At 44.8% G+C, this 22,281-nt stretch overlaps 1 protein-coding gene and 1 long non-coding RNA gene across 2 annotated transcripts in view; both read left to right on the top strand.

The window, feature by feature from the left end:
- Positions 1–329: 329 nt before the first annotated feature.
- Positions 330–22,281, top strand: part of LOC306923704 — a 75,904-nt gene continuing 53,952 nt past the window's right edge. Inside the window, exon 1 of the long non-coding RNA XR_013790098.1 lies at positions 330–362. This is a non-coding gene — a long non-coding RNA (uncharacterized lncRNA). The remainder of the gene's footprint in view (positions 363–22,281) is intronic.
- The window catches only part of caprin1b (cell cycle associated protein 1b), a 33,380-nt gene continuing 12,099 nt past the window's right edge, over positions 1,001–22,281 (top strand). The window contains 13 exon segments of the mRNA XM_079501544.1: positions 1,001–1,158; positions 1,891–2,055; positions 3,348–3,410; positions 3,497–3,583; positions 4,248–4,486; positions 8,184–8,266; positions 15,083–15,307; positions 15,725–15,777; positions 17,177–17,263; positions 18,511–18,708; positions 19,468–19,576; positions 20,404–20,465; positions 21,277–21,366. Of these exon segments, the coding sequence (XP_079357670.1) occupies positions 1,891–2,055; positions 3,348–3,410; positions 3,497–3,583; positions 4,248–4,486; positions 8,184–8,266; positions 15,083–15,307; positions 15,725–15,777; positions 17,177–17,263; positions 18,511–18,708; positions 19,468–19,576; positions 20,404–20,465; positions 21,277–21,366 (1,461 nt within the window). The 5' untranslated portion in view covers positions 1,001–1,158.

The following is a 22,281-nucleotide window of genomic DNA, read 5'->3' on the forward strand; positions in this document are numbered from 1 at the left end:
AAAGGAGCATTCAGTGATTTGGGTGATTTGGAAAACCACCCAGTCCGCCCCGGTAACAAAATGTGCACATGCACGCTCTACAGTGGGGGGAAGTGCAACAGGCCAACAGCATGTGCACCAAGGCCCGCCCCCAGTCGATCATGATTGGAGGAAGGCCCCTCTCATCCTGATTGGATGAAGGCTTTGCCACCCGCCACCAAAACTGAAACTAGGGTTTTTTGACCCCAGGGGCTCACTGGGGACAGGGAGGAACTCCTTATATGGTCAGCACACTCTATAGTAGGGAGGATTATCCAGAAAAAAAGAAAAAATAAGTGATATTTGAATTAAGTAAAATCACTGAATATACCTTTAAGAGACGGGTGGCAACCCTATTAATCTCATATCACAAATGTTTGGGGCCTCAGGTCTAAATGGTTAACAGCTGAGTACAGTTCAAGTAGCCTACAGGTCAATTTCATTTGACAATATTTTTCAAATGCTGTGCCAGTGTGCCTGTATTGATGAACAAGTAATACATCATTTATTAATATCTCAGTTTTTGACATGGGTCCCACAAAATTAACCTCACATGTGGGTCATTGTTGTTGCGTGCGTGCCAAAAGCATGGCCAAAAGGGACAGATCTGCGACACCCTCGCGTGATGATGACACGCAGAAAAAAATGTAGTTCTCTTGTTGCTTGGCAAGGAATTTTGGTAATCAATGCTAATGATTTTGCAGATTTCGATGCCACGGACTGGACACGATTATGCCGGTTCGCAAAAGAACACATGTAAAATATGTATTTTGCTGCTGGGACACGTAATTCACTAACCCGAATTATATGTGTTATGGACCGACACAAATCACGATTATATGTTATAAAAACAATAGTTTAATTAATAATTTAGTTTTTGTTTACACCATTTTTGACCGGCCATATGTGGGGCCAGCTGAAAAGGGGCCTTCGCCCGTATAAAGTGTCGCTTCGCCTCTCGAACCATCTCAGTTGTCGGTGAGGCCGGCGGGGCGGATCCCACACCAGACTGAACACCACAACCAAAATACAATAAAAACGCAAAAAAAAAAAACCCTACAAAAAATAAATAACGACAATTCTTCCTCATTTCGATTCATTTCTAGAGCAGTCTCCTCTGCGGATAGGAAACAAAACAAGGTCGGTACGTGTGGGGTTGTAAAATGTGCGTTTAATTAGCCAAGCTTGTTTTCGCCCGGCGTTTAGCAAAGGGATGCTAAGTCAAGGATGTAATGCTAACGTGGGTAGCCGCGCTACAGTTAGCGCTGCCCGGGGGCCGTTTGACAAACAACCCCCCCCCCCATTCATTTCCAGTTTGAATCCTAATAGAAAATCGCTTTATTGTCGATTTAGGATTAACAATTAACATGGTCTTTGGGCTGATGTGGAGCTCGATTGACAGAGGCATGATACAACAGTCATCATAATGACTAAGACACGTTATTACAACGTTAAGACATACTGTACGCGTACTGTACAGTTCAGGTAACATGCTTCCTGTTTAGATTTAGAAGATCAGAGACTGCATATGGCATGGAATGCATATGAATCATATTTAAAGCATTTTATTCCTTTCCTTTGTTTACATAAGTGTGATTTCTCATGTCTATAAGCTGAGCTATCTGGATGAACTGCACTCATAAATTAATCACAATAATTGCAACTGTAGTGCAGTCAGTATTTGTGACTTAAAACGGAAAAACCATGTTCAGTTGTAACCCTCGGCTGGCATTGACGTCAGACTACCCTCAAACATCTTGAAAATGTATCCTAGCCCCGAACAGAGTCTGTTTCCAGAGATAGACCATCATCATCATCATCATCATCATCATCATCACTACTACCACCACCTGTCTGTTCTTTAATCCATAGATGCCTTCGGCGATGAACGGGAACGGGACTGCGCAGACTGCCAGCCCAGATGTGGGGTCCGCTCCTGGGGCCGTGGGCCAGATTCTGCTGGGTGGACAATCGGAGGTGTTGAAGCAGGTGCTGGGCGTCATCGAAAAGAAGCTTCGCAACATGGAGAAGAAAAAGGTCAATACGAAACGCATAATAAGACCCGGCAATAGAAATGCCTTTTAAATGAGGAGACATCTCATTTTCAAGATATTTCTAAAATGTTCAAAAATAGCAGATGTACAAGTGTTACGCACTGTGAGCTTGTATATCTACAGTGTAGCTCAAGAAATTGCAAAAAAAAAGCTCACAGTGAAATGCACCGTGACTGCGTGACAGGTTGTGATGTTGTAGATTTGCCTATGACATTTCTAATTGTCTACCTAGAGTGGTGCCCGTGTGGCCTCTACAGCAGTGCCCTTTGGGCTGTGTCCCTTTTTATGCCCATATATGTCAGAATGACATATATATATGATGTCTGAACAGGCCAGCTCCATATAAGGACCCTAGGCAGGGGCCCTGTCCAGAGCCCGGGCAGGGGCCTTTTTGGGGCGGTTCCGGACAACCGTGGGTCCGACCGACTCGACACCGGGCACTGCACCCCCTGTGGTGGTGATGTGGAACGCTGGTGTCGAATTTGAAGTCGGTGGGGCGACTTCTGTAGATCTGCTCGGTACAGGAGAACAAATGTATTATAGAGGCAATGTTTCTGTCAGTACAGAGTCCAGACCACCTTCAGGCATGACATTCCTATAATAAATTTGTTCTCCTGTACCGAGCAGATCTACAGTGTGCGGGCCGGGGGCGTATTTTTCTATTTCATTATTGATTATGCACTTGCCTACGCACCTGTTCCTAAGCCACTTCTCTAGGTGTGCAAAAGCTTTCCTCTGCCTATGACGCGTGATTATGAATCCCACCAACGTTCTAGGGTAGATCCGCCTCACCATGTGTCTGATTGGCTCCCGGGAAGGCATAGTTTTACTGATGTTAGGCCGTTCGGGTTAGGTTTAGGGGGGTGCATACTTAGTTTAGACTAGTCATTGGTTAGACATGGGTTAAGGTTAGGTTTAGGTGTGCTTGCCCGTGGGAGGTTAGGTTTAGGGTGAGGGTTTGAGATAGGTTGTAGTTGTAGGACTAATGACTGGTCGCAAAAACGAGAACTGTCAATCACAACGACTACTGGCCAATCACAGCAGGGCTTTCCTGGAACGTTGGTGGGATACATAATAACGCGCCTAGCACATATACGGATGCCAAAAACCATCTGAGAAATCTTAACAAAATCTTCACAAATCCACAAATCTTAAATGGTAAATAGTGCATTTCTATAGTGCTTGCCTTTATCCAGAGCACTTTACATAGATGTGTTATCCAATGCATGGGCTTCATTACATTTATTTTGTTTATTTTGTATTTCTCTGTTCCAGGGCAAGCTGGATGATTATCAAGACAAGAAGAATAAAGGGGAAGGCCTCAATCAGGATCAGCTGGTGGGTTCTCACTCGGACTCTTTCTTAACATTACAAACTGTGTGTTGGACTCCCAACTCAACGTTCCTCTCTCTGGTCCTCTGCAGGAGGCGCTGACCAAATTCCAGGAGATCGCCCACAACCTGGAGTTCGCCCGAGAGCTGCAGAAGAACTTTCATGTGTTGGGACTAGACGTAAGATCTGACGAAACCTCTTCTGTATAGGGCTGCAACTATCGAACATTATGTTGTTAGGGATTATTATTATATCGATACCGTTTTGTCCATGATCTTACACCTACAACTAGATCTATTTTTGAAAAGTCGTGAAAATGTGGCGCAAATACTTGAATATATATATATTTCAGAGCGAACATTTTTAACTAAAATATTGGCTTCTGGGGGGGGTCCTTGGAACTACATATTTTGAGATGGGGGGGGGGGGTCCGTGGCCCAATAGAGATAATTCTGGGGGTCCTTGACATGAAAAAGGTTGAACACCACTGACACAGAAACATGGGTTTTTCAGGAAAATGTTAGGATTTAGAAGCCTTTTTTCGACCTCAGTTCAAAAGTTAATATAAAACTCCCATCGTTTCACCAGAATCGTCCCCATTTGTTTTCCTCCTCCTGGTCTCGTTAACCCATTTTGGGCGGGAACCCCTTTTGGTGTTTTAAGCATTATGTTATGCTTTAGCTATTGAAAAATAGCAGACCCACAAGCTCGTAGCGCGCCACTGGGTGGATTTTTGAAAAATCTTGAAAATATTTATTTCAGAAAACTGGAGGATTTAGAAGAATCTTTTTAAATGTTGACGTCAGACTTAAATGGGTTAACTCTTGTTTCCTCGGCCACCAGATCCAGAAGGCGCAGAAGAAGAGCGTGCGGCGAGAGCAGCTGAAGAGGGAGGAGGGCGAACAGAAGAGGCTGAAGTCGGTCCTGGAGCTGCAGTACGTCCTGGACCGTCTGGGCGACGATGGCGTGCGACAGGAGCTGAGGCAGGGCGCCGGGGGCTCGCCGCTGCTCTCTGACCCCGACCTCACCGCTCTGGACGACTTCTACAAGCTGGTGGGACCTGACCGCGATCAAAATGTCAGGTCGGTCTGAATAAATGTCTGTCTGTGTGTGGATTTACTACAATGCAATTCAGAGAAGGGAACCGCTAGTTAACATTAAGGCGCCGGTCAGGGCTCCAGACTAACTTTTTCACAGGTAGCACTGGTGCCACCTACCTTTTCATTTGGTAGCGCCACCACAAATTAGGTAGCACCATTTTTTTCTTTTGTATAGCGTGGTATTAATACATGATCTTATCATGCCCCCACATCGGGCGCCATTTATTTATGTAGTGGTTTCCACCATTAAAGGTTTGAATCATAAAACCCCCTACAAAGGTCACTGTGTAAAAAACAGCTTCAAAACACTGTAGATGGTTTCAACCCAACACAAAGTCACTCAGTCAATAAAGGCAATATTTATATTCCACACACAGAAAGTCAGTTTAAGGTTTTGTGTTGAAAATTAAATGCAGTCCAAACCTTTTGGATTAATAAATTGACAATTTGTACAATATCTCCATTACCATTATCCAAATTAATTCCTTATTATAATATTTTTACATTTTGGAAAAAATCTTTTGCAATGTGAAATCCCACCAAATTCTTAATCCTTTTCCTTGTCTTCATGGGCCAACTTGTGAAAGCTGCATGCTTTTATTGTGAAGGCAAAAGTTTCTGAATGCTCTCAGAGCCTGCATATCTCCGCTTGCTGAAAATAGCTGATCTACAAGCTCACAACGCGTCGCGGATGCGACTCGTTGTGAGCTTGTAGATCAGCTATTTTCAGCACAGAACACGAAGAATAAATCAGGCATCAGTGCTCTTCACTCACTGGGAGGGAGATTAATGTATTTTGTTGGCCGATCATCATGTATGGACCTATGGTATGGACACATAGGCTACCTCCTCGATGCAAACATAACAAGCTTTGGAAGCTATTTTTCGTGGCACATTTCGTGGCACATGTTTAATCAAACAACACGTTTACTAAGTTTCACTCTTTGGGTTTGGGTCGGGAGTCGGCTGTCTGTGTAGATCATGACTGATCATCATGCAGTTAGATATGCGCGCTGCGCGCTCCAGTGAAATTGTACAGCTGAGAAAGATTAGTTAATTTGTGTTAATTAGTTAATTTAATAAGCTGCGTTCAGACCTGAATATATATTCGCCTCGGTTCGTCCAGTTTGTACCGCGGCAGGTCGCGCCGCGCCCGTTTGCGCAATTCTCGTCTTTGAATTTACTTTGTATTTAATCGCGCCGCTCTGACCATCCAAGTCTGAAGGGCTTATTTGTGGGTTTTCGTGAACGATCGTTATTTGAACACTGGGCGTCAGGCGAACGTCCAATGTTTTTATCAATGGAACGGGCAAGCACTGCGGGATGTTTTTTTTTCCCTCCACTCATCCTTCCAGCAAGTCGCACCTGTGCGACCTCGTTAAATTTTAACTCTCACGTTAAGAAATTAAGTATCATATGCGACCTATTAAGTCGCACGCTGGAGCCCTGGCGCCGGTTATTAATAGAGATGTACCGATGCAATTTTTCTGCTTACTGATTCAGATTATCGGGTCGATACAGAGTACCGATCCGATTCCAGTGTGCAATTTAAAAATCACACACGTGTGAAGTGAGTGGTGCAACTCTGTGTGTCCGAAACGGCTGAGAAATGACAGCGTTACCGTGTGGGGGTCCCTCTACTGTACCCTCTACTGTACTGTCACTGTACTGGCACACCCGAAATCACCATATATACAGTTAATATGTGTGTTTGTGTGTGTGTTAGGTTGCGCACAGGTGGTGAAAAACCACCATGCTGTTTTCGTGCTCAGATGCACCCACCCACACACATAGCTCCGTAAGGGAGTGGTTGCACCACTCAAAAAAACGATCTAGGTTCTCAAGGTGGTTACCAGGGACTCTCGGTGTTCCTGGAGGGGGTTCCAAAAATCCAATTGGACCCTCACAGGTGTAACTCTGAGTTGTAAGGCTCCTTGACATTAAAATAAGATTGAGAACCACTGATCTATTAACCCATTCAGGCCTGACGTCGAAATTTAAAAAAAAAAGTTTTCTAAATCATGACAATTTTCGGAAATATTTGAGGCACATTTTAACGATTTTTCAAAAATAGCAGACCTACAAGTTCATAGCGCGCCACTCGGTGGCGCGCTATGAGCTTGTAGATCTGCTATTTTTCAATAGCTAAATTATAACATAATGTTTAAAACGCTAACGCTAACGTGACATGGATGCGTTCCAGGTATCAATGGATTAAGACATAAACTTTCCATTAATAATTGTTAAAAGTGTGGCCCGGGCCGGCCTAGCGGTTCGGCCACCAAATGCTATCGGATCCCAGCATTTAGTTGGTGGTATCGGCAGCTTTTCTGATACTGGTATCGGTACAACTCCCCCGGTTATCACCCCCATTGGTGCCGCTTATCACCCCGCTGGCATTCCTCTCTTCTTGTATCACTCCCGGGTCCCAATGGCTTTGTGTGTGATATCTTTTACCCTGCTGTACAGTTGGGTGCCACCGATATTGTCCCTTATCATTTGACCCATTTAGGCCTGACCTCAACATTAAAAAAAAATCCATCTAAATCCTTCAGTTTGCTGAAATAAATATTTTCACAATTTTTCAAAAATAGCAGACCTACAAGCTCGTAGCGCGCCACTCGGTGGCGCGCTATGAGCTTGTAGATCTGCTATTTTTCAATAGCTAAATTATAACATAATGTTTAAAACACCAAAAGGGGTTCCCGCCCAAAATGGGTTAACTGTCCTTTTGCGCAGATCACGCAAACCTCAGCAAAAAGAAAAGGACAATATCGATGGCCTCCAACTGTAGGTATACCTTTTCTTGCCCAATGTGTAACTGTACTTTTAACTGCTGTGCTTCTTTGAATGATGGTAGTTCAACGGTCCAGACCTATATTGGTTCCTTGTTCACATGTTTTCTGTTAATTTGATTTGTTTTGCTTGTGCATGTGCACAAGATGTGCACATGCACGCACTACAGTGGGGGGGGGGACACGCGACAGGCCAACAGCATGCACACCAAGGCCCACCCCCGCTCGATCATGATTAGCAGAAGGCCCCTCTCTATCCTGATTGGATGACGGTTTTGCCACCTAGCCAAAAACGAAACCTACGGGTTAACTGGGGACAGGGAGGAACTCCTTATATGGTCAGCACACTCTATAGTAGGGAGGATTATCACAACAAAACAAAAAAAGAAGTGATATTTGAATTAAGTGAAATCACTGAATATACCTTTAACTCATTCAGGACGGGAACCCCTTTTGGTGTTTTGACCCTTCTGGACGGGAACCCCTTTTGGGGTTCTTGTCGCTATGTACAGTATATAGCAGCATAACATTTTTGTAATTTTTGAAGGTCAGGATTTAGAAGAATATATATTCAAAGATTTGTGCCGCATTTTTACGATTCTTTTCAAAAATAGCAGACCTACAAGCTCGTAGCGCGCCACTCGGTGGCGCGCTATGAGCTTGTAGATCTGCTATTTTTCAATAGCTGCCTAAAGTATAACATAATGCTTAGTTAAAACACCAAAAGGGGTTCCCGTCCAGAATGGGTTAATTTACTATTTACCCTGCTGTTGAGTAGGGTTCAAGTTATTCACTCTGATTTCACACTTGTAAGTCACTCTGGAGAAGAGAATCCGATAAATGCTTAACTAAGTTGTACCTGTTCTGCTCTGGACCCTTTGCAGGCTTTCCGATCAGTATGAAGAGGCCTCCGTACATCTGTGGGACCTGTTGGAGGCGAGAGACAAGGCTGTAGTTGGAACGACGTGTAAGTCTTAATCCAGCTGGATTTCTTGTTGTTTTTCCATGTGGGCTAAAGTGAACGGGGCATATTTGAAATGAAATGAAATGATTACTATATTTACCCAGGGTATCTGGGCTAAGCTCAAGAACTTGTTTCCAGCCAGGCCCTGCTCATAGAACATTTCATCGTAGTGGTTCAATGCCTTGTTCAAGGGCACTTCAGCGGTGGTAATTTTAACGTGTCGGACCGCTGATTCGAACTGGCGACCTTCCGGTATCAAGACCGCTCCGCAATTCGTTCGGCCACCGCTGCCTAATTTGAGATATTTTCTTTTAGTTGCCTAGTTGGGAGTCGGAGAAATCCGAGTTGGGACGTCACCTTGTAAGGGGATGCACACACAGATTAGACACACCAACCAACGTACCGACATGCGGAAACAACAGTCGGACGTGCGGTCGGAAATGAGCTGCTCCCGTGCTTGCGGTTAGGTTTCTGGTTTAAGGACTTCAATGTTTTGTGCCATACTATTGTATGAGTACAGAACAAAGAATGTTTGCTTTCGCCCATCTTTGTTGAAGAAGAGTCTGGGCAATTAAGATTTAGTCTTACTAGAAGCACTAAACGTTTCTCAATCTTATGTTTAGATTTAGTCTGGCTTAATCTAGTCACCTCTGAGGTAGGTTTTCTGGAGGTCAATGATTAAAGTGTGATTACCTTTTTGAGGGGATTAAGTCCACCCATTAGGTTAGGGTTTGAGGTAGGTTGTCGGTCTGGGGTGCGCACGCAGATCCGACACCCCAAAGGTCCGATGCGCGGAAACATGCGATGCGAAAATGCGATGGTCCGACATGCGCTGCTCCGTGCTTGCAGGTTATGGTTAGGTTAGGGATTGAGGTTTCGGATCAATAGTATGTCGGAGCTAAAGCCTGTACCCGGTCGGTCTAATGACAGTCGGACCAATAGTAACAGATTCTTGATGTTTTGGCTCTTGGGGAATGGGGGGGGGGGGAACCGACAAGTCGATTGCTGTGCCAAATGTTACTAGTCTCCGGAGAGACTGTGTGTTGGATTCCCCTAGCCTGGCTAATAAGCCAGACTCAAATCACACTGTCGTGTGGTATTTGAGTCTGGAGATGCTGTGTATGGATCTTGTTTCCCGGGGGGGGCGGGTTCAAACATTTTCTCTTTGACGCAATTGGTCAGAGCTACTGTCAGTCAAAGGTCTCAAGCATTGAACGTCACTGTACCAAAGCCCGCCCATATTGCATACCGTGTCCCGATTGGCCACACCAGTTCTCTGGTGTAGGAAATGGGCGTACAATTGAGCCTCTCCAGACCGTAATCCGCCGGCAGGCGGATTCGGTCTGGCTTATTAGCCAGGCTAGGATTCCCCCACCCATTGGTAACTTGTCTGTGGCAGCGATGCCAGTCACGTAACGAGATGAAGCACTTTCCCCCCGTCTTTATGCTGTCTCACATTCTCCCACCGTGTGTGAATCAATGGTGTTTGTGTAGCATCTGCTGATTTCAATAATGTAAATGAGGGGCCTGGGGGTTATCGGGAGTGTGGCTGCATTCTCAGCAGCCTTTGGACGCACGCACGCACGCACGCACGCGCACACACACCGCACACCCACAGCTGCCTGACTCAGCATTGGAGCGGGGCACGGTGCCAGTGGCCGTGCTTCCTACTGGCCAGAGAGAGGACTGGAGCCACGTAAGGATATTATATTGGTTTGCGACCCAGTTAGTGGACACTAGTCGGCCACAACGCCCACACGGTCCCACATTTAGGGTGACCAGATCCAAACTGTTCATTTGAGGGACAGAAGAAGAGGTTCCCCCATCCCACTTGTCCCACACAAGCGATACTGGAGTACTGGCCTGGGTTAGCAACTTACTACTTGAGTTGATATTAACCCATTTTGACCTGAGATCAGATTCTAAAAATGTCTTCTACATCCTGACAGTTTTCTGAAAAAGCTATGTTTCTATGTCAGTGGTTCTTCGATTTAAAAAAAATAGCAGACCTACAAGCTTGTAGCGCGCCACTCGATGGCGCGCTATGAGCTTGTAGATCTGCTATTTTTCAATAGCTAAAGCATAACATAATGCTAACACCAAAAGGGGTTCCCGCCCAAAATGGGTTAAATGCCTTGATGTCATATTCGACCATAGGCCTATTGGCTATCATTTATAAACTCCACTGGTGTCTCACATTTTGTTTTAAAAAATCATGCTTTATTTTGTATGCTATTTTAACAGGCTTAAAAACACATACATCTCACAGGAAGAGACAATGAGAGAAAGCTTTACAACAGAAGGCCAACTATTAGGGAACTAACTATGAGGGCCATTTGAACACTGATGCAATTGCCTGCCAGGCACAATGTGGGGACAGGGTCTCAATTTGTGGGACGCCTAAAAAGTCTTGGAAATGAGGGACACCCCCACCCCCCGGTAACCTCCTCTCGGCCAGGAGATCCCAGTTGGTCACTGCCTGGGTGAATGCTTTCTTCATGCAGCTGCGGTGCTTTGGGTTTTGACCGACGCTTTGACCCGACAACATTATCTAGCCTGAGTTTCTAATCTCCTACTACTTACACATGTACATGTCTTGCAATACAAAGAGATTCAAGTCCAGGTTTATTTGTGCTGCCTGTCTGTCTGTCTTTTTTACCCGGGGGTTTATAAACGTTGTGCTATGCTCCTGAACCGACAGTATCTTATAATACCAGCAGTGCATCGCATGAGAAGCCAGAGCACAGTGTGGTCGATGTAAGTTGATCTGTATCATTGAAATGGTTGTTGTTCAGGTCAGGGTAATGGTCCGGGGGGGGGGGGGGGGGGGGGGGGTGCATTAAACTAACCCATTTTGGGGAGGGAACCCCTTTTGGTGTTAAGCATTACGTTATGCTTTAGCTATTGAAAAATAGCAGATCTACAAGCTCGTAGCGCGGCACTCTGCTATTTTTGAAAAATCGTAAAAAATGTGACAAATCTTTGAATATGTATTCTTTCAGAGCGAACGTTTTGTAACTCAAATATTTACAACATATTTTCAGATGGGGGGTCGGCAGCCAATTTCATAAAATTTCTGGGGGTCCTTGACATGAAATAATTTGAGAACCACTGATTTAGAAACATAGGTTTTTCAGAAAATCTTTCATGATTTAGAAGACATTTGTAGAATCGTCCTCAGGTCTAAATGTCGTTAACTGCATTTTGATCTAGTAGTAGAAAATTTGTTCAGCAGCCACAACCCTTTAAAGTAAAAAATAGCAGACCTACAAGCTCGTAGAGCGCCACTCGGTGGCGCGCTACGAGCTTGTAGATCTGCTATTTTTCAATAGCTAAAGTATTACATAATGCTTAACACCAAAAGGGGTTCCCGCCCAGAGTGGGTTAATAATCACCTCTCCCAATGGGATTTGTCTGAATCAGACCCCACATTGATTGTGTTTTTGAATGAAGACATGCCCCCGTTTGCCTTGTAGAGATTCTTAGGTTTCTAATGTTCTATATTTGTAGTGTGATGATGTCTATATTCGCAGTGTAACCCGGGTCTGATATTTGTAGTCTTAAAGGGATAGTTCAGATTTTTTGAACTTAAGTTGTATGAAATACTTGCCATTAATATAGTGGTTGCAACTGTATTAATTGACTGCCCGAGTCCCATGGTGGGAGTTCTGCTCTGGTGTTGGTCAATATTAAGTAGTTCCGGTCATTTTGTGGGGGGCACTGGGGCCACGCAGTAAAAGTAAATGTATCCACAAAACGAACGTAATTTGTATTGTTGACCTATTTCTAAAATATTAGCGCGACTTTCGTTCAACTTTGACCCCTCTATCACATGGAACTATTTTTTGGGCGTAGTGATATGGACACAAAAAACATAGTTCTGTGTGATAGAGGGGTAAAAAAAGAACGGAAGTTGCACTAATATTTTAGAAATAGGTCAACAATACAAATGACGTTAGTTTTGTGGATTAATTTACTTTTACTGCGTGGCCCCCAGTGCCCCCCACAAAATGACCGGAACTACTTGATATTTCACCAAAACCAGAGCAGAACTCCCACCACAGGACTCGGGCAATCAATTAATACAGTTGCAACCACTATATTAATGGCAAGTATTTCATACAACTTAAGTTCAAAAAATCTGAACTATCCCTTTAATGGTGTCTATATTTGTAGTCCTAATGGCTATTGAGAGATCACTAGCTGTAACCAAAGCGCTGTTGAGAAATGCGTCGATGTCGTGTATGCCTTACTTCACTCATTGGGGAACTTAGCGATGCGTACAACATGCATACATATGTTGTTCAATATTTGTACAGTACACTGGCAAATACATCGTACAGTACAACAGGAACAACAGGAATTGATTGGAAGTATTTAACAGTTTGCAGAATTACAGTACATTTCAAGCACAACTCAATTAAAAAAACTGTTAACACATTGTGTGCCCACACAACACTTTAAAAAAAAAACCCCAGGGTGCCCACTTTTTACATACATTTTTTTTTTACATCTTTTTTTTTTGCCAAGATGTCCACATATGTCTTGGGCACCACATAGCGGTAATTCCCAGGACGTCTTGGGCACAAAAGCTGATTTATTTAACTGTGAGTGGACGACCCAATAAAGCACTACACTTGTTTACAAGAGGGTCCACCTTGTTCAATTCATCATAACATTTAGAGACATACCAATATACACTTCTATATAACAAAAAAAAAAAATCCTCATCATAAAGGAGGTAAAATAAAATGTATACACTGCGAGGGGGGGGGGGGGGGGGAATGGGGTGGGGGGGGATTCAGATTTTACGGGGGCCAGTTTCAAATTGCAGCCGTCCGTAGGTGCCCTTTGAGAGCGGGGTGGGAAACCTGCCTCGTTTTTCTACAAATGTACTATTCTGCTCACGATGTTCACGATGTTGTGAATTCGTCTGGTCCAAGGTTATAATCATATAGTTTGGATACATTTTTATTTCCTTTTTGACATAACTTTTAAGGTCCCTACACACCGGGCGCGAATTCGGATTTTTAGCTGCGTTTTTCCGTCGGTTTTCCGAAAAACGCGTCCAGTGTGCAACCACCTTTAAAGTCAAACTTTTAACATTTTTTATTTTGTTTTGTAAAGCCTTGATTATTTATTTTTAATTCAGGGCTCCGGACTAACCTTTGAGTTGGTTGCACTGGTGCGCCATATAATTTAGGTGCCGGCCATTAGCTGAATGGTTAGAGACGCAGACTGGTAAACGGAAAGGTCCTGAGTTCAAGCCCGACAATACGTCTGTTAACCCCTAACTGCTCTGACACTGCGTTCACACCTTGGAGAATATATATATTAACTCAATTCGCGCCAGCATTAATTAATCCCTCGATAGCGTATTGCCAAGGTTTTATCGCCCGGTATTGTCATGCCCGGATGTTGTTGTGTCGGTCAGTGGTGGAAAAAGCCGACCGCGAGTGTCAGCCAGCCCGCCTGCTACAGCCCGTTGAAAACCCTTGTATTCACCAGAAACGGCCCCCTCAATGTCCTTTCTGAGATACAGAATTGTGAATGGTGGGCTTAAGACTGGAAGTGGATGCGCGTGCATGTTCAAAATGGCCGCGGCCAGTGTCCCACTCTGTGTTGATGCGGTTAGCAACATCAGCTAGCGATATGATCGGATCAAAAAATGGATTAAAGAATACAAGCCCTCAAACCCGAGAATCTCGGGTTTGGAGGGCTAGGGTACTGATTTAAACATGAACGCGCTGGCCGTTGACTGTCATTGCGCCGTTTGCGCGCGTTCACGTGTGAAACATTCGTTCACGTGTCATGGGCCCAATAACATGACCGTGCGCAATGATGGTCAACGGACCAGCGCTGGCTCGAGCTGCTGACAAATTCGGCCACTATGTCCATTTCGTCTCTATTAATATATACTCTTAAGGTTCACACGGGCAGGTGCAAAGATACAGCCTACCATTCATTGTCAATGGAAGCCAGCGACGTGACGCCACGAAGCAAATCCGACATTTGTAGCTGCTGCAAAAGATGCAAAGCTACAAATTGGAAGCTGAGCTGGGTTCAACTTCCAGATGCAAAGCTACAAAGAGACAACTAAAGCTGCATTGATGTTTTTTTTCCGACCGCTGCGACACACTACGTCACTACGGACGCGCGCTTGACGACGTCAACGACCGCGCAAGCATCAGATCATTTTGCAAAGCGACGACAACGAGACGCATGCTGTGATCTTTTTTGTATATGCCTCATGTACGCAGCATAACCACTTTGTCAGCAATCTACTGGTTGAAGCAGAACAGAAAACTGAATTTCCCCCACACGATCAAATTGATATTATTAGGTACCCCACACACACACACACACACACACACCTTCCCTTCCCTTTGGCCATGTCGATTGTACCCCCTCACTCATGTCGATTGTACCCCCTCACTCATGCCGATTGTACCCCCTCACTCATGTCGATTGTACCCCCTCACTCATGCCGATTGTACCCCATCACTCATGCCGATTGTACCCCCTCACTCATGCCGATTGTACCCCCTCACTCATGCCGATTGTACCCCCTCACTCATGCCGATGGTACCCCCTCACTCATGCCGATTGTACCCCCTCACTCATGCCGATTGTACCCCCTCACTCATGTGTGTGGATGAGTCCCCTACATTTCTTCTGTTTAACTTTGTATTCAACGGCTTGGCCTCTAACACAGCTGATTATGAATTGAATGACTCCTTTAACACAGCTGATTATGAATTGAATGACTCTCCTTTAAATACCACGGTCCAGTGACCTCTTGTGTTCCTGTCCTCGTAGACAAAGCACTCAAGGAGAGTCTGGAGCAGGTGCTGCAGAGTGGCTACTTCGACAAGACTCCTCCTCGTCACCACAACGGCCTGTGTGAGGAGGAGGAGGAGGAAGAGGATGAGGAGGATGACGACGACGACGAGGAGGAGGAGGAAGAGGTGGCGGCTGTGGCCGTCAAGGCGGAGCCGGTCGCAGTGGAGTCGTCGGAGGCCGAGGACCAGACGGTGGATGCAGGTCATTTTTTTTTCAATCCGTCTCACACCTCCCCCTGGCCAGCCGGGGCGCCTGATGGAGGGGAAAGGAACTGGTTGGAATAACGTGTTCCTTCCATGCGCTATGTCCAACCAGGGAAAGTCCCTCTCTGTCAGGTGTAAAGGAGCAACTTGGACACTCAGGCATGAAGGAAGCGTGTGTTCAAGTCCGTTGCTCTCCCCATGTCCCCCATATACGGGGACTAGGTTGGCGAAGGGTGTGTAGAGCCCAGGATCACATTAGATAATTGACACGGGGGTGAAAAATGGGTTACAAAATCGTGGGATAAAAAATATTTTCAATCCGTCTCACACCAACCAACCACACTTCTATTTTTACGCATTTCAAGGAATAATACACTGAATTGTTGTTGTTTGTTTTGTTTTTTTTTACCCACAGAAGTGGAGATCATAGAGGACTACACAGAACCCATTGAGGTGGAAGCCACAGAGGTGAGCAGCTCTCTTCTCTTGTCTCACTGCCTCTCGACATGGGGGAGGGGGGGGGGGGGGGGGATTAACCCATTCTGGACGGGAACCCCTTTTGGTGTTTTTGCTATACTTTAGCTATTGAAAAATAGCAGATCTACAAGCTCGTAGTGCGCCACCGAGTGGCGCGCTACGAGCTTGTAGGTCTGCTATTTTTGAAAAATCGTAAAAATGCGGCACAAATCTTTGAATATATATTCTTTCAGAGCGAACGTTTTTTTTATTTCAACGTCCGGCCTAAATGGGTTAAAATGGGGTGCATTTTTATAGTGCCGTTTATAGTTAAGGGACACAATACAACAACGACCTCGGCATCTACGGGATGCACTACTGTACTGTTTTTTTATTCTAGTTTATTTTGCTATCTTTAGTTATAAAAATAATTTCTTCTTCTGTTTTCTACATGCATATAACCACATTATAACCAAAATTAAATGAGAGTTAAATGCTGCAATTTGAAAAAATGGCAAAATAATATGACTCCTAACGTCGTTGAAGTGGGACTCATAAAATGTCCCTGGGACTCATCTAAAAGACCATAGCTGCATCCCGGGACTCATTACATTGAAAACCTTATTTATATCACTGGCCCGGTCCCCAAGCTACAATAGGGACTTTAACCCATTTTGGGCGGGAACCCCTTTTGGTGTTTTAAACATTGTTATAATTTAGCTATTGAAAAATAGCAGATCTACAAGCTCATAGCGCGCCACCGAGTGGCGCGCTACGAGCTTGTAGGTCTGCTATTTTTGAAAAATCGTGAAAATATTTATTTCAGAAAACTGGAGGATTTAGAAGATTTTTTTTTTCCAAATTGAGGTCAGGCCTAAATGGGTTAAGCAACGACGGATTTCAGGACGCCTCCACTAGGCGGAAGTACGGCTGCTGTGACGCAATCGCCGTAGCAGTCAACATCGTTAAGCAAACAGCTGCCGGCGACGGGTTCCCATCGCCTTTTTGGTTCCCATGGTGACGACGACGTCTATGCAGCAGGTGTCAAACATATAAAAAAGAGAACACCCCGTCGCGCTGGACATGATCAGCAGTGGAAAGAGGAAGGTGTTGGAGCTCTGAAAGAATATATATTCAAAGATTTGTGCCGCATTTTTACGATTTTTCAAAAATAGCAGACCTGCGCGCTATGAGCTTGTAGATCTGCTATTTTTCAATAGCTAAAGTATAACATAATGCTTAGTTAAAACACCGAAAGGGGTTCCCGCCCAGAATGTGTTAATACACATGATTGTTATGCCATGGAATTAGTGTTATTTCTTCATTCAGGGCAAATTAAATGGAATAGGTTGATATGGTGTTGAGTTATCATGATCAAGGTGATGTGTGACCTGTCTGTCTGTCTGTCCAGTTTGTAAACAGACAGTTCATTCCAGACGGGTCGTTCAGCAGTAGTGACAAGGAGCAGGGAGACGAGTGGACCGCGTCAGACACGGAGGTACGCTACACTGGTAACACTGCACAGCACAGCCCCTCCATCCCTTTACACCGGTGGGGTCTGGGGACCCCCAGGGGTCCTTGAGGGAGTTCCAGGGGGTCCCCATGCTAAATGATGGTTTGGAACCAAATGGATTCCTTATGGGTCTGTAACTCTTGAGCGTACAAATGGAACCAAAAGGGGTCCGTTTGGTTCCATTTGTACGCTCTCAAGAGTTAAATTAACATTGATTTTACAATTTGAATTGAGATAGAAATGCCATCAAATGGGGTCTGTAGACTAAATGCATGTCAAACTGGGGGGTCCTTGAAATTAAATGGGTTGAGAATTACTGTTGGAGCCGTAAACAACTTCTCTTATCCCCATAAGCATATCTTTTCAAATGGGGGGGGGTCCGTGGGCTAATTGGTGTCAATTTGGGGGTCCTTGATGTGAAAATGGTTGGGGAACCGCTGCGTTGCACTACACTGAAGTTGGACGCGAACAGATAATTAGAAGAAGAAAACGGCAGGTTACAACATTTATTTGTTGTTGTTTTTCTTCTTTGTAATTATTTGTTCGGTCCAAAATATTGTGTGTCTTGTCATGATTTGTCACAACTCCAGTTGGCTGTGTGTCCGCGGCGTAAACGTCTTTAAATAAATTACTTTTTGAAAAGCCTATGGAGAAAATGAACGGAGAATTCACTTCTGGGTCTCACGTCGTCATGAAAGGGGGCGGGACCGCGACGCTCTATACACAGACCTCTGTCCCTGAGTGCAGGGGTTCTCAACGTTTTTGGCCGGGGACCCCCGGAAATGCTTTGGCAATGTCTCGGGACCCCCGCCCCGCCCCCTCCCGACCCCCAATATAAATTGACTGCTACAATAACCTTAAACCATTTTGGGCGGGAACCCCTTTTGGTGTTTTAAGCATTGTTATAATTTAGCTATTGAAAAATAGCAGATCTACAAGCTCATAGCGCGCCACCGAGTGGCGCGCTACGAGCTTGTAGGTCTGCTATTTTTGAAAAATCGTGAAAATATATATATATATATATATATATATATATTAATTTTTTTTTTGAAAATAATTTGGGGACCCCCTAAAATAATTTGGCGACCCCCCCCCCCGAGGGGTCGCGACCCACGGGTTGAGAACCCCTGCCTGAGAGGACCAGAATGACGAGCGCAGGTCTAAGCAAAAAGTGCTTGGGATGCAACAGATGTCTTTCCCCTGACGTCTGTCTGTCTGTCTGTCTGTTTCAGATCTCCATTCCCTCTCAGGCAGTCGGCGCCATGCAGCCACACCTTGTCCAGACCACCCCTCCTCCCCCCGCCCCCCTGGAGACCACCCACCCGCTGACATCATCTCCCACCGCCGTGGCGCCCGCTGACCCCTTGGTCCGCAAGCAGGTTGTCCACGACCTGATGGCGCAGATGCAGGGGACGTACAACTTCATGCAGGTGAGGGCGGGCAGCGCACCAGCATGCCATCATCTTATGACAAAACATTAAAAATGTGAAAAATCTGCGCACGATCGGTGCTCCCGGGGGAAGTGGTTAACAGTTTAAGGGCCCCAGACGGAGATCTCCGTCCTGGTACTTAGTACGGTCTATTGCCCAAGACGGAGATTGATTAACAGGACGGAGATGATAATGATATCAAAACCGGTCGCATCGATCCACAGCCTAGGAGCGCTTGTTGCGCAATCCTCGTTGTTGCGCAACAGTGAGACGTCATCGAAAATGTCCCACCCCCCCCCCTGTTTAGCCGACGAGAACGAAAATCTTAAAACTCTCGATCTAAACCATCCCGTCTAATTATAAAAAAAAGATGTGTTAGACTGTCCAGTCGCTAGTCGCGTACCTCCCGTTACCTCCCGTTGTCGATCGCATCAAGAGTGTTTTGGCAACACTTAGCTGCTACAGCCACATCCGGGACAACATCCGGTCCGTCCGTCGGTAAAAGTGCTCCGTGTTTATAAATCGCTGGGCACATTTTATTAATGGATTAAATAACCCCGGGCAATTAAGGTGTTTACACCTTTATTGCCGTAATTAACATTCTAAGAAGTTACGGTCGCTGCCGATGTTTACAGTTACCTTTTGGAGAGTCAATGCCTCGTAATTCTAGCTCCGTATCATGATTATCCGGCTGAAAATAGTCTGTATTGTAGCTGTGCGGCTAAGTGTGTGTGTGTGTGTGTGTGTGTTTTCTCTCAGGACTCCATGTTGGAGTTTGACGGACACCCCGTGGATCCGGCCATCGTGTCCTCTCAGCCCATGAAACCGGGCCAGAACGTGGACCTGCCACAGATGGTGTGTCCTCCTGGTATGTTGAACACAACAACCGCACCAAATACTCCTGTTTGCACAGTAGTCAGAGCCGGATTTACCTTGCTGAGGGCCCCCGGGCTGGAGCAAATTGGCGCAGCCGCGAGGCCGGTAGAAATTTGGGCTATTTTGTTTTAATTTTGGGGTACCCAGGCCCCTAAAAAGAGAGGCAGGCAGGCAGGCAGAAGCTCTGTGGTTTAACCATAATACAACTAAATACAATAACTACACACACATTTCACTTGAATTGGATTTCAATACTTTACAATTTTATAATACAAAAAATTAAAAATATATATTAATATATATATATATATAATGTTTTTTTTTTTAAATATTTTTCGGGGGCCCCCCTAGTCGGGGGCCCCCGGGCTGCAGCCCACCCTAGTCCAACGGTAAGTCCGCCTCTGACAGTAGTCCAGCTGTGCTAGTCCTTCTCAGACGTTTTAATTACAAGGACCCCATTTTTTTATGCATTAGGGCTACGGAACCCCTTAACTCCTGAGAGTGTACAGATGGAACCAAATGGACCCGGATTGAAAAAAAACAAACGCAAAAAAGTCATATATTTTTTTTAATGACAGATGAAGCCACTACGACCACAGATGTCCCAAGGAACTCTCTAGCCTAGCAACACATTCGGCTGCGCTTTGGGAGATCAGCACAGCTGATGTCTTTGTTTTGATTAGGTGTTCCTACAGTATATTGTGGTTTAAGCATGGCTAGAAAGCTGTTTCAACCAATCGGATTGCCTTCCTCGAAAACAACCTGTTGTATAATGAGAGTCAATGTGTGTTTAATGCACTCGTTGCCTTTCCATTTCAGTTCACCCAGAATCTCGACTCTCGCAACCCAACGCCGTTTCTGTCCAACCTGAGCCAACGCAAGTGAGTATACTCACAAACGGGGCTCTGTAGAGCGCCATGATATATTACGATATGGGAAAATGTGATTTATTAATTGTATTGGGGAAATAATGTACCCAAATCATCTGTCTCCATCTTACTTTCTCTTTAACAAGTAATGTCCACTTGTCCAGGCAGTAACTAAAGCTACATGGCTCAATTGGATATTTTAATAAGACACGGGTAAATCATTTTAATACCAAATAGAAATATATATCACTTGCCTTCTGCCTTTATAGTCAAGTTGTTTAATAATAATAGGCCAAAATGTATATTTAACATTCGGCAACTTAATTCGTTCAGAAATGAAGCAGCTCTGTTATACAGTTCTGTTGACCCATTAAAGCCTGACGTCGAAATTTAAAAAATGTCTTCTTAATCCTGACTGTTTTCTATATCAGTGGTGCTCATCATTTTTGGGGTTCTTGACATGAAATATTATGTAATTGGCTGCTGACCCCCATCTGGAAATATGTTATTCCAGGAACCCCCCAGATAGCAAAGATTTGAGTCAAAAACGTTCGCTCTGAAAGAATATATATTCAAAGATTTGCGCCACATTTTGCGATTTTTCAAAAATAGCAGAGCTACAAGCTCGTAGCGCGCCACTCGGTGGCGCGCTATGAGCTTGTAGATCTGCTATTTTTCAATAGCTAAATTATAACCTAATGCTTAAAACACCAAAAGGGGTTCCCGCCCAAAATGGGTTAAGAATGTATTGTCGTTCATTGTAATTGATCGTTTTACGTAGTTTGAGTAACCGTTGCTCCTTGCTCCCCTCTATGGCTGTCAGGTTGCCATCATCTCCACTCCTCCACCCATGTTCCAGACCTCTCACACACCGGACGCTCGAGCAGCGACGGAACCCATCGATCCAATCCAGGTAATTTTATCTGAACAAGAAACCACTGAGGCACTTTCACCTTTTCTGCGATGGATTATCAGTGAAGAATTGTGAAAATGGCACGTCACGTTGGTATCACATTGCGAGCTTGTAGTTCGGCTACTTTCGGCAAAAAGATATTTGGTGTAGAGGGAGAAAGGTTGTGGGCCAACTTGCGAATAAATCCTTGATAAGTATTTAACCCATTTTGGGCGGGAACCCCTTATGGTGTTTTGAGCATTATGTTACACTTTAGCTATTGAAAGATAGCAGATCTACAAGCTCATAGTGCGACACTCGGTGCCGCGCTATGAGCTTGTAGGTCTGCTATTTTTGAAAAATCGTGAAAATGTGGCGCAAATCTTTGAATATATATATATATATATATATATATATATATATATATATTCTTTCAGAGCGAACGTTTTTAACTCAAATATTTGCTTCTAGGGGGGGTCCCTGGAACAACATATTTTCAGATGCGGGTCGGCGGCCAAATACAGATAATTCTAGGGGTCCTTGACATGAAATAGTATGAGCACCACTGATATAAAAACATTTCAGAAAACTGTCAGGATTTAGAAAACATTTGTAGAATCGTCCTCAGGTCTTAAGGGTTACAGTACATGGTTGTGAAGAAAACCTGTTGAGCAGCGGAGTGGCTCAGTTGACAGTAGCCTGGAACTCACCTATGCTTTTTATGGCATAGGCAGCTCCCGGCAGGATCCGCCGGGAGAAACTATGCGCAGCTGCGTGACATGAGACTAATTACTTAGAGCGACAGAGAGAGAGAGAGAGGAGTGTGTGTGTAGTGTGTACAGGGCCGCTTTTAGGGTAGATCGAATGGTGTCGCCGCACAGGGCCTCGCGCATGCGAGGCCTCGCGCTAGGCAGTGTTTTTTTTAATTTTTTTTTA

Source organism: Electrona antarctica (genome assembly GCF_951216825.1).
Source record: "Electrona antarctica genome assembly, chromosome: 5".
Taxonomy (NCBI): Eukaryota; Metazoa; Chordata; class Actinopteri; order Myctophiformes; family Myctophidae; genus Electrona; species Electrona antarctica.